The sequence below is a fragment of the Solanum dulcamara genome, chromosome 10 (assembly GCF_947179165.1).
Source record: "Solanum dulcamara chromosome 10, daSolDulc1.2, whole genome shotgun sequence".
Lineage (NCBI taxonomy): Eukaryota > Viridiplantae > Streptophyta > Magnoliopsida > Solanales > Solanaceae > Solanum > Solanum dulcamara.
This window is the reverse complement of record NC_077246.1, coordinates 65,744,841-65,758,654: the sequence shown is the minus strand read 5'-3', so window position 1 is coordinate 65,758,654 and position 13,814 is coordinate 65,744,841. Positions and strand designations below refer to the sequence as shown.

General features: G+C 32.1%; 1 protein-coding gene and 1 pseudogene across 1 annotated transcript; both read left to right on the top strand.

Moving 5' to 3' along the window:
• Positions 1–707: 707 nt before the first annotated feature.
• LOC129871582 (uncharacterized) lies at positions 708–2,061 on the top strand. Its single transcript, XM_055946537.1, has one exon. It carries the CDS (start codon positions 783–785, stop codon positions 1,953–1,955), a length of 1,173 nt encoding a protein of 390 aa, XP_055802512.1. The 5' UTR covers positions 708–782; the 3' UTR covers positions 1,956–2,061.
• A 4,294-nt stretch (positions 2,062–6,355) lies between these two features.
• Positions 6,356–8,257, top strand: LOC129869890 (uncharacterized; annotated as a pseudogene).
• The last annotated feature ends 5,557 nt before the right edge of the window (positions 8,258–13,814 follow it).

The following is a 13,814-nucleotide window of genomic DNA, read 5'->3' as shown; positions in this document are numbered from 1 at the left end:
TTGCTAATTACTTAGGGGTCGTTTGGTCGGAAACAAGTTATTCTAAGATTAATTATTTTGAGATTAGTTATTTTGAAATAAGATGGAATAACTTATCCGACCATGTATATGAGATAACTAATTTCACCATGTATATGAAATAACTTATCACATAACGATGGTATAATTGGTGGGATAAGTTATTCCAAACCTAAGAATTAAACAAGACACCAAAATTTTATCGCAAAAATATTTTTTTATCCTAAAATTATTTATGTTTATCCCTTATACGAAACGATCCCTTAGTTATAAATAAATACATATAAATCATTCATTTCACTCTAAACAATCAAATCAAATAAATTAATTAATTAACGTCACTATCATCGCTAAATAACTACCTTTATCAGAGAAACCGTCGCAACTCAGCTGTTAGTGAATTCCAATAAATAATAAAATCACATCTCAAAATCTCAAATATGAACAGAGAATGAAATGTACGAGGAGGGAAAATATATGTTTTATGTGTGTAGGAAAGAAATAGAAAAGAAAAATATCAATATGTTAGTGTAAATTCAAAGTTCAAAAACTTGAGCCCATGAATTGTACTTATAAATAATTATCTTTAAAATATATCTAAAAATTAAAACAAAAACTATCACCAAAAAAATTTAAAAAATTGACGTCTTAAATAATGTTATTAATTAGTAATTACTACTACTATCATACACCTACAAGGAATCAAAATCAAAGCTTTCCCTATGCCTAATATTCATCGAATTGCTGGCCAAGTTTTAGTTTGAATGGGAAAAGAAAAAATCTTTTCATATGATTTTATAAATTATGTTCCGTTGAGAAAAACTTACCAAAGCTTTACAATGAAATCAAGTTTCGCCTTCATCGCCCTTTTAATCTCCGTCAGTTTCATCATCGCCTCAGCTGCTAAAATCGGACACGTCATCACTTTCCGATCATCGAATCTCTACCCGGAGTCATTCACTTGGGATCCAAAATCTCACAAATTCATCGTCGGCGGTACTCGTCATCAGAAACTCCTCTCTATTTCAGAATCCGGTGTAGCTGAAACCCTAATCTTCGATACGGATTTACCGGAAAATTCCTCCTTCCTCGGCCTCACAATCGACCGTCGTAAGAATCGCCTCCTTGCTTGCATTCACCGTTCCCCGTTCAACGCGCTCGCCGCCTACGACCTCCAATCCCGCCGCCGCATTTTCCTCACCCCGCTCCTTGACAAAAACGACCAAAATCCGATCGCTGCCGTAACGGAGATAATCCACCCAGCCGCCGCAAACGACGTCGCAGTTGATTCCTCCGGGAATGCTTACGTCACCAATTCCGATGGGGACTTCATCTGGAAAGTGAACCCCGACGGCGACGCTTCGATTTTCTCGAGATCGGAGGTCTTCAAATCTCATCCCGTGGACGTCACCGTAAACTACCACAGATGCGGACTAAACGGCATCGTTTTCATCTCCGATGGATATTTACTCGTCGTCCAATCAAATACCGGCAAAATGTACAAAGTCAACGTTAACGATGGAACGGCCAAGACCGTTAAATTAAACAAGGATTTAACGGCGGCTGATGGAATAGCCGTTAAAAGGGACGGCGTAATTGTAGTAGTGAGTCAGCACAAGCTTTATTATTTAAAGAGCGAGAATAATTGGGATGAGGGAGTAGTATTTGACGAAACTGCCCTTGATGTAGAAGGGTTTGCTACGGCGGTTATAGTGGGGAATAGGAAGAGGGTGCATGTGTTATATGGGCATGTAATGGAGGGTATAATGGGAAATGAAAATAGAGAAGAATTTAGTATAGTGGAAATAGAGGAAGATGAAGATAAAGAAGATAATATATGGTTGTTTGTGTTAATTGGATTTGGGTTAACTTATTTTTTGTTTTGGAGATTTCAGATGCGTAGACTTGTTCAAAATATGGATAAGAGAGTAGCTTAGGTTTTTATTATTTTACTTTCATTTTTATCTTCTTTTTTTTTCCTTGTTTCATGTACTACTTGTTTTGGTAATTTTATTTTCATAAATGACAAGTTTTTTCCTAGTGGATCAATATGTTATGAGATCTTATTTTGCCACTATAGAAAAGCTAAATTAATTCTACGACCCTTCTTGTGCATATGAAAGCCAATGAACTCATTCAAATGAGATGAGAGTATTGAGTTTCCAATGTGAATCGGTAAGAAATTTATATTATAAAATATAATTTATTTATTTATTTTTCATCAAATATTTCACTGAAAAGCAAGGACTTTTATTAATGGAATTCAAAATATAAATTAATAAACAGAAGAAAAAATCGAAGGCCGGAAGTCCTTATCATAAGCTTTAGACCCATTCAATTTTAATAGGAATATTACTGTTGAATATTAGATTAAGATCGCTCCTCGTTGATGCTCGACTTGTGCCTTTTCGACCAAGCTTTAGAACTTTGACCTAGTCAAACTTGTATTTTTTTCGATAATTATCATTTGTTGAGGGAAAAGATGTCGAACAATTATACTAATATTATATAGGTTTTTGGTAAATATCCAACGTATTTACGATAAAAATGAATTAAAAATTATAAGTTGGCTAGTCCAAACTTATGATATTCCAACTTATAAAATTCTTTTGATTTGATAAAAAAAAAAGTACTATTTAATTTTATGCTTAGTATTTTTTCAAATTGTCAAAATACATTTCTCTAACAAAATGTCTTAAACTTTTTTTTACATTCCATATCCTTCTTCCTTCTCTTCCTTACAAAATACTTTTAGATTTTAATTTTTTTGTAAGGGTGGTTTAATCATTTTATCAAAATTACAATTAATTATGAGTATTATTTCACCAAATAAAGCAACTTGTTATAAATAGTTTCAGCATTTCTATCTTAAAGTAAGTGCAAATTTTTAAAATTAGTTTCAACACTTGATATTTATTAGCTATGTACAATTAATTAACCTAAATGAACTTTAAGTAACTCAACATATAGTATTGGTCAGTGTTCAAAATAGCTAAGTAGACTGTATAACAGAAAGTCAGAAATACTTTAAGACGAAAGGAAAATATCCAATAACTGAGATAAAGAGTTCAGCAACGTCTACTTATTTATTTTCAGTAAATTTCCGTATGCAAGAGAACGTGTTGCAAACCTAAATGAATAAATAAAAATGTTTCATCTCTAATAAATTACACTTTTAACTTAGATAGAGAGTTCATTCAATCCATCAAAATTAGCTGTAGAAAATGAATGAAAAAGTCAAATAAAATTAGTTAAAATTTGCTTTCTTTTAAGATATATTTTGAAAGTGAAAGGATCAATGAATAGAAAGTATAAAGACCTCAATCTTACAATTTCCATCAATCAACTGGTCAAGGAATGCCTTTGTTTTACTTGTACATATTAAAGAGTTAGTTTATTTGTATGATTATTCAACTATTGAAAATGATGTGACAAAGTTATTTTTTTGAATTTATTTTGTAACAGAAAAATCACTTTACTAATTGCTATATCATATCAAGTATACTCTTAGTCGTTAGAGTATATTTTCAGTAACAATTTAATACTTGAAATCAAAAGACAAAAGGCACTCAACCAATTGATCATATATTAATCTGGTGATATGTGGTCTATTATTAATGACTTTTCTTGAAAACTCTATGGTGAAAATACAAGTATTTGAGTATTGGTTCTAAAGATGATCTTGAATGACAAGTGAGGCTTGCTCAGTTGGTTAAGCACCTCCACCCACGACCGGTAGGTCCTGGGTTCGAGTCACATTGGAGGGGAAGTGTTGAAACACTATAAATCCTCCAAAATGGGGGGTAAAAAAAAAAAAAAAAAAGATGATCTTGAATTTAACGAGCATGTTAAGTTCTATGAGAAATTTGACTGAAAGGACAACTAAGTTTAAAATTTATAAGTCTAATGGAGATATATAGAGGAGGATTGATAAAGACAGTCTGGTGCACTAAACTTCAATTATGTGTGGGATCTAGGAAAATATATCGAACTACTAGGGTTTATGTACAGTACCTTATTTTCTAATTTTACAAAAGACTATTTTCACTGTCCAAATCGAAATAACCTCTTGATCACATGACAATTATTTTACGTCAAAGCTCTCCTTCAAATATCATAATGTTTAATTTGCACGCTCCAAATATTGTCTTTAAGTCTTGACAGATCAAGTTTTTTGATTATGTATTTTAGTTAGATAAAAGAAAGTACAGGTTGATAGTCGTACATTTATTTATTTGTTTGTTTTTTCCTTCTTTTTTTTTTGGGGGGTTGGGGGGGGGGGGGCGGAGTGGGTGAAGGGACTGGGGGTGATAGTAATTTATTTATTTTTGTTTTTTTGACTTCAAACATCATGTGCTAATTCATCGAATTAATTGTTACCTAAAATACACTTTCGGACTAAGATATATTTGATTTGATTTAATTTATTCAAAAGAGAAAGAAAAATTACTTTGCGTGACTTTTTTATTACAAAAATAAGAAGAAAACAAACTTTATTACGTCATTTACAATAGTTGAATGATCATATAAACGACCAAACTCTACCTGAAATAACCAAAATATAGAATTTAGAAATAAATATGAATGTATGATCAATATGATGTAACATTATGGACACATAACATAATCTAGATGAAATGAAAATTTGTTTTGATTGAAAGGATCAAGCTTATTATGGCATGGAGATGGACCAGAAGGTGGAGCTGGTCCTCTTGGAAGTTGGTTTTGAAGCAAATAACTCTGATAATTCTTCTCTTTGATATCTCTTATGCTTTCAACTCTTGAAACAATTGTTGTAAGTAGAACAAGAAGAAAAAGCAAACCCCTAAGATCAAATCTCTCACAAACTAACATTTTCCCTTTGCTCTTTTTATAATCTTCTTGTTTGTTGCCCTTCTATTTGTTTTTGAATGGGAAAAGAAAAGTTTCGAATGTATTGAAGTTTATATTATTCAATAGGAGGAAAGGGTATACATCATGGGGCTAGCTTGTGCAGCCAAAGAGGAAAAGATTTCGCTGCCGTCCCTTTTAGACTTATTTGTAACACCCTCAAAGTATTAAGGGTGTGTTTGTCATGGAGGAAAAATATTTTCCATGGAAAATATTTTCAGAAAATAAATATATATAGTTTTTTTACTTGGCTTAATTTTTGGTATGTTGGGTTTAATTGATAGGTTGAATGAAAAATGGAGGGAAAAATGAGTTGTTCCCTCTTGCTTTATGAAATAAGTATTTGTCCCACATAGGTGGTGGAAAGAAAAGGTCACCTACTTAAAAGTAGAAGCACTCCTTCATATTGCTAAAGGGTCGAGGGGCTCCCCTTACGTCGTCGTCGTCACTCGGCTCAGCTTCAAATTTGGATTCGGTCAAATGATCTGATTGACCTTCCGAAAGTTTGCAACCTTTTCTGAAAAGTTGCAAATCTTTTTCCAACAGGTGGAATTTTTCCGAAAGGTTGCAACCTTTTCTGAAAAGTCGCAACCTTTTCCCAAATAGGCTATATATTTTTGTTGATCCTCAGAATTGACTACAAAAAAAATATTCTGATAATCATCTTCTTCTTCCTTTCTGCACTTCTTAAAAAAATCCGTGTGATATACTACCTTCGAGTGGTTAGCAGTCACCTTAATTTGCTGTACCGCTATTTTGGTGAGTAAATCATTCTATCCTGGAAGGAAAGATTCTAAAAACCTCGAGTACATTGATGGGGATAATTTCCCTAAGGACACACTGTGCATTCAGTGGGCTCGATTTTTGTTCTTACATAATTTTTTCAGATATTGTTCTTATTTTACTTCTTAAAAAAACCTGTGTGATATACTGCCTTCGAGTGGTTAACAGTCACCTTAATTTGCTGTACCACTATTTTGGTGAATAAATCGTTCTATCCTGGAAGGAAAGATTCCAAAATCCTCGAGTACATTGAGGGGGATAATTTTCTTAAGGACACACTGTGCATTTAGTGGGCTCGATTTTTATTCTTACATAATTTTTTCAGATATTGTTCTTATTTTAAGTTTCTGTCTTTTATTTCCAGAAATTATGTTACCGTTTCAACGTTTTACAATACAGATTACTAACAATCTTAAGAAAATTACTTTAGTTTATTTTTCTTTTATATTAAACTATATTCTGTTTTGGAGACTAAAACCTGTGTGGTTTTCTAATCCGTATGAAATGAATATTCTGACTTGAATAGTATAAAAACTTCATTGGAATATTAAAGTTCATACTCGTACAACGATTTGAAGAATATAAAAACTTCATTGTTGTTGTTGTAAAGAGTTCGATATTCTGAAGTATTGAGACAGTTTTTTTATTTTGACAGTGAAAAGAAATGGCAAGTGAAACTGCTACTACTTCTACGACTGTTGCGGCAACAAGCCGGACTGCTGTGCCACCGACGGAAAAACCAGAGAAATTTTCTGGAGCCAACTTCAAAGATTGGCAGCAAGAGGTGTTCTTTGGCTTACCACTCTTGGTATGCAGAAGTTCACCAACGAAGACCCTCCTGTGCCTGCTGCTGATATGCCGGTCAATGAAAAATTTATAATTTCTGAGGCATGGACACAGGTTGATTTTCTATGCAAGGTCTTTATTATAAGTATTTTCGATGATGATTTGTACAATGTCTATAGTGCTATGAAAACTTCTAAAGAACTCTGGGATGCACTTGAGAAGAAGTATAAGACTGAAGACGCATGCTTGAAAAAATTTGTGGTTGCTAAGTTTTTAGACTATAAAATGATAGATAGCAGAACCATTGGAACCCAAGTTCAAGAACTTCAACTTATTTTCCATAAACTTATTGCTGAAGGCATGGTAGTTAATGAAGCATTTCAAGTGGCTGCAATAATAGAAAAAATGCCTCATTCGTGGAGAGATTTTAAAAATTATCTAAAGCACAAGCGCAAGGAAATGAAGTTGGAAGATCTTGTGATTCGTCTCAAGATTGAGAAAGATAACAAAACAGCTGAAAAGAAGTCGCGTGAAAATTCAACGATTATGGGAGTGAACATCGTTGAAGATGCTACTCCAAAGAATAAGAAACGGATGAAACCTTTTGGAAAGAATAAGGAGCAGAACAAGAAAAAATTCAAGGGCAATTGCTATAATTGTGGGAAAAATGGCCACAAAGCCCCAAATTATCGTCTCCCGAAAAAGGATAAGGGAAAAGGACAAGTCAATATGGTGGAGAATAAAGATGGCATGGATGATTTGTGTGCAATGCTATCGGAATGCAACCTAGTAGGAAATCCCAAAAAATGGTAGCTTGATTCAGTAGCTACGTCACATGTTTGTGTGGTCCGAGAAGCATTCGCTACTTATTTTCCTGCCGCACCTGATGCGACTATCTATATGGAAAATTCTGTCACGACTAAGGTTGAAGGATATGGTAGAGTATTTCTGAAAATGACATCCGGTAAGGTGGTGATGCTGAAAAAAGTTTGTCATGTTCCATAAATGAGAAAAAACTTGATTTCTGTCGGTCTTCTTATCAAAAATAGATTCAAGTGTGTTCTAGTTTCAGACAAAGTAGTTGTCAATAAGAATGAAATATATTTAGGAAAAGGCTACCTCACTGAGGGTCTTTTCAAACTAAATGTAATGGTTGTTGATGATAATAAAGTTCAAGCTTCTTCTTATTTACTTGAGTCAAATAATTTATGGCATTCACGTTTAGGACATGTCAATCATAAAACCTTACAAAAACTGATTAACTTAAATGTATTGCCTAACTTTGAGTGCAATAAATCAAAATGTCAAGTATGTGTTGAATCTAAGTATGTTAAACATCCTTATAAATCTATTGAAAGGAATTCAGTCTCTTAGAATTGATTCACACAGACATTTGTGATATGAAGTCAACACCAACTCGTGGTGGGAAAAAATATTTTATAACTTTTATTGACGATTGCACTCGATATTGTTATAAGTATTTGCTTAATAGTAAGGAAGAAGCAATTGATGCATTTAAGCAATACAAGAACGAAGTGGAAAATCAATTGAACAAAAAGATAAAAATGATTAGAAGTGATAGGGGTGGAGAGTCCGAATCTTCTTTTGCAGAAATATGTTTAGAATATGGAATTATTCATCAAACTACTGCCCCCTACACACCACAATCAAATGAAATTGCGGAAAGAAAAAACCGAACATTAAAATAAATGATGAATGTTTTATTAATAAGTTCCGATTTACCGTAGAACTTGTGGGGGAAAGCTATCCTTACAGCTAATCAAATACTCAACAGGGTGCCCCACAGCAAAACACAATCTATTCCATATGAACTATGAAAAGGAAGTAAACTCAAATTGAAATATTTCAAAGTGTGGGGATGTTTAGCAAAGGTCCAAGTCCCTTTGCCCAAAAGGGTAAAAATCGAACCAAAAATTGTGGATTGTGTCTTTATTAGCCATGCTACAAACAATAAAGTTTGTCAGTTTTTGGTTCACTAATCAGACAATCCCAAAATTTATGTTAATACGGTAATTGAATCAGATAATATTGAATTCTTTGAAAACATTTATCCGTATAAAACAGAATGTAAGTCGTCAAGTGAAAGATCTAAACGACCGCGAGAAGAACCAAAGAAAAGTAAACCAACCGAAGAGAATCCAAGGCGTAGCAAACGTCGAAGGATATCTACTTCCTTTGGACCGGAGTTTTTGATATTCTTGCTTGAAAATGAGCCTCAAACATTTAATGCAGCAATGTCTTCTTCTGATTCAGCATTTTGAAAAGAGGCAGTCAATAGTGAGATTCAATCAATTTTGAACAACCATACATGGGAATTGATTGATCTTCCTCCTGGAAATAAACCTTTAGGATTAAAATGGATTTTTAAAATAAAAATGAAAGCTGATGGCGCTATTGAAAAATATAAGGCAAGACTTGTGCCCAAAGGATATAGACAGAAAGAAGGCCTTGATTACTTTGGCACATATTCGCCGGTAACAAGAATAACATCTATTCAGATGTTAGTGGCACAGACAGTCGTATATGGTCTTGAAATCCACCAAATGGATGTCAAGACGACTTTCTTAAATGAAGAATTGGAGGAAGAAATTTACATAGAACAACCTGAGGGTTTCATAGTTCCTGATAACGAAAGGAAAGTATGTAAACTTGTTAAGTCACTTTATGGACTTAAACAAGCACCTAAACAATGACATGCGAAATTTGACCAAACAATGTTGGCAAATGGATTTAAGATTAATGAGTGTGACAAATGTGTTTACATTTAAAAATACTTCAAATTATGAAGTCATTATTTGTTTATATGTTGATGACACGTTGACAATGAGTAAAGATATTGCCGATGTGAATGTTACGAAGCGTATGCTTGCTAGCAAATTTGACATGAAAGACTTAGGGGTTGCTGATTTGATCTTAGGAATTAGGATCCATAAAACTCCACAAGGTCTAGCATTATCACAGTCTCATTATATTGAAACCATTCTTGGTAAGTTTAAGTATTTAAATTTCAATGTTGCAAAGACTCCAATTGATGTAAGTTTTGCACTTCAAAAGAATGAAGGTGAAAGTGACTCACAATTAGACTATACACGAGTTTTGGAAAGTTTGATATATATTATGAATTGTATACGATCAGATATAGCATGTGCTATTAGCAAGCTGAGTCGATTCACGAGTAATCTCAATCAAACATATTGGATGGCAATGAAATGAGTCTTGGGGTATTTGAAACACACCCAAAACTATGCTTTGCATTATAATAAATATCCCACAGTAATTGAGGTATATAGTGATGCAAACTGTATCACCGGATCATCTGAAGTTAAATCCACGAGTGGATATATTTTCACCATTAGTAGAGGAGCAGTATCTTGGAAATCATCAAAATAGACATGCATTGTCCGCTCTACAATGGAATCTGAATTTATATTTTTAGACATGGCCGGTGAAGAAGCTGAATGGCTCCGAAATTTCTTGGAAGATATTCCATTTTGGCCCAAACCTTTGGCACCTATATGTATACATTATGATAGCCAAGCGGCAATATATAGGGCAGGAAGCATTATGTTTAACGGAAAATCGTGTCACATTCGACGACGACACAATACTGTTAGACAACTACTCGCTAGTGGTATTATCACTATTGACTACGTAAATTCAAAATATAACGTATCGGATTCACTAACAAAAGGCCTATCTAGAGAGGCTGTTGAAAGAGCATCGAGGGGAATAGGGTTAAGGCCTAGGACAAGTCATCATGGCGGTAACTATACCTAGTAGACTGGAGATCCCAAGAACTAGGTTCAAAGAGATCAAACAAAGTTATGAATGATGGTTCAACATTGTCAAATAACTCAACCCATTCTCATGATGATGACAATGTTCAGAAACAAGGATAAAACATTAAGGTTTTTTAATGAGTTAATAAAGCATTAAAGTTTTTTAATGATTATCAAGTCTGGCAAAAAATGACTAGATAGTGTGTCTATAGGACTACACGTTTAGAAATCACCTATGTGAGTGAGAAGTATAAGCCCCTTTAAGGTGAAAGACGATAAAGGCCCATTCTCTATGCATTCACGAAATCAGGCGACGTTCATGGCTGAAACGATCACAACCGTGAGAACTATAGATGGTTGAGGGTTAATTGTGTGACTCATGTTGTCTAGTTATACAATAAATTTCGACGGTTCAAAGATATCGCATCTACCGATTGATCGAGTATATCCTATATAAGTTCACTATGAAAAGTTCAAAGAGAAACCTACTTATCGAGATGCAATAATCTTCATTTGTATATCACACACTTATCCGTGCATTCCTTTATCTTATAGCCATTCTCCATTCATGTGGGGAATTGTTGGATTTAATTGATAGGTTCAATGGGAAATGGAGGAAAAAAGAAGTGGAGGGGAAAATGAGTTATTCCATCTTACTTTATGAAATAAGCATTTGTTCCAAATAGGTGGTGGAAAGAAAAAGATTTCCTACTTAAAAGTAGAAGCCCTCCTTCATGTTGCTAAAGGGTTAAGAAGAGGGTCTCCCCTCGCGCCGTCTTCGTCGTCGCTCGGCTCGGCTTCAGATTTGGATTTGGATTTGGATTTGGATTTGGTAAAATGACCTGATTGATTGATAATATTTTTGGATCAAATTTCCTTTAATTTTAATTAATTATTATTTAATTAATTAAAAATCCTGACCTGTAACCCGAATTCTTTCTTTCTCGGATTAATTTAAAACATTTCCTTTCGAAAGATTACAACCTTTTCTGAAAAGTTGCAAACCTTTTCCCAACATGCGGAATTTTTCCGAAAGGTTGCAACCTTTTCCCAAATAGGCTATATATTTTTGTTGATCCTCAGAATTGACTACAAAAAAAATATTCTGATAATCATCTTCTTCTTCCTTTCTGCACTTCTTAAAAAAATCCGTGTGATATACTACCTTCGAGTGGTTCGCAGTCACCTTAATTTGCTGTACCGCTATTTTGGTGAGTAAATTATTCTATCATGGGAGGAAAGATTCCAAAAATCTTGGGTTCATTGAAGGGGATAATTTCCTTATGGACACACTGTGCATTCAGTGGGCTCAATTTTTGTTCTTACATAATTTTTTCAGATATTGTTCTTATTTTAAGTTTCTGTCCAGTTTCTGTCTTTTATTTCTAGAAATTATGTTACTGTTTCAACGTTTTATAATACAGATTACTAACATGGTATTTATCTGAGGATCTAATTTCTGAAACAACCTCTCTACTTGCATGAGGTAAGAATAAGTCATGTGTATACTTTATCTTTCTCAGACCGCATTTATAAAATTATACTGGATATGTTATTGCAGTTAGAAATCAAACATGAGAAAATCGAACAATTGTTTCTGAAAAATATTTTACTCCATACCATACACACTCCAAGGGGTCATTTGGTATGCTAGAAAAGCATAGATAGTCTTGAGATAAAAATTTCATCTCTCGTGTTTGGTTGCTAATTGTGAAATAAGATATTCCAGGACTAGTAATTAGTATCATGATTAGTTATCTCATGATAAAAATAATAAATGACAGAATTACCCATTCTCTCAAACTCTTTTTCTACTAAATAAGGTAGAATGTATTTTTGTAAACAAACAACTTCTACTTAGAAATTACGTTATGTATGTTACTTTAATATAACAAATCAAACAGTCATAAAAAATAATATCAAAATAACTAATCACAATATAACTTGTCTTCAAAATAAGAAGTCATTTGAAAGATTATATAACAATATTAGTGAATATGGTGTATTAATAATGTTGGGATCAATAATAATAAAATTAGTTATGCTGGAACGAATTATACTAAAACTACTTCTTATCCACTATTTAATTTGATACTATATATAGTTCTATTTTTACCCAGAATTATCTATGTATTAATAATAGCCCATATATTATTAATATCATAGTTTACTCTGTATTACATACTATGTAATATTCAATAAGATGTATAATTAATACATATATTAATTATACATAAACTTATAATTCTATTAAATAAAAAATTAAATAATAATATAATTAATATATATATATATATATATATATATATATATATATATATATATATATTAAATTTTCTAATATATCCTACAAATGATTATGTGCCAATTTAAGGGGTTTTGGACAACTTTGAAATTGTCATTAAAAATTGCACATTGAATGATATGAAGTGGCGGCCATTTTGAGAAGTCTACGAGTAGTCTATTCTTAGGTTAGGTTGTAGCCGTCCATTTCTATTTACTCGTCATATTAGTCAAAAAAAGAACTATTCTCTATGTTTCATTTAGTAATTTAAATTTACTTGGACACATGATTTATAAAAATAAAGATTTTTTTTTCAATTTTATGATCTTAAAATAAAGGATTTTTTTTCAATTTTATGATCTTAAAATAAAAATATGTATAATATATGAAAATGTTATTTTAATTTTATAATTTTAAATATATTATATAAAATTTTAAAATAGATTTGACTAAACAGATAAATAAGACACAGAACTTAAAATTGAGAAATCATTTTAAAATAAAAATACAAATCTATCATCATCATTATAGAGTGGTCGATCATTTATTAGAAAGAAATTAATGTGGTGATCAAAGATAAAAACAAATAAATAAGAATAAATTAACTATTCAACTCTCTTTAGTATTGTTTAAAGAAGCTTCAACATATTAACATGTCAAATAGAATGAGAGGGAGTATATTTATTCATTAATAATATTCTCTAAGAAATTGAGACTATTACAAAGGTTGTTTTGTTGTGAATCAGTGAGAAATTTGTGATATAAAACATAATTTATTGAGCTAATTCATATAAAAAATACTTGGTAAAAAATAGATTTTCATTGAAATGGTAGAAAACACTTTCTATTTTTTTCTATATGAAAATATTACTATTTTTCTTTTTCTCATAGACTCAATTTAAATATCGATAGAGATAGCCTTTGAATATTTTTCACTGGGAATATAGTGTCTTTTTAGGGAAAAATTACATAAAATAGATCAATTATAAAATTATTTACCCTTAATGAACCCATGACCCAATTTATATACTCTCTTGAAATGGTAGAAAACACTTTCTATTTTTTTCTATATGAAAATATTACTGTTTTTCTTTTTCTCATAGACTCAATTTAAATATCGATAGAGATAGCCTTTGAATATTTTTCACTGGGAATATAGTGTCTTTTTAGGGAAAAATTACATAAAATAGATCAATTATGAAACTATTTACCCTTAATGAACCCATGACCCAATTTATATACTCTCTTACCCT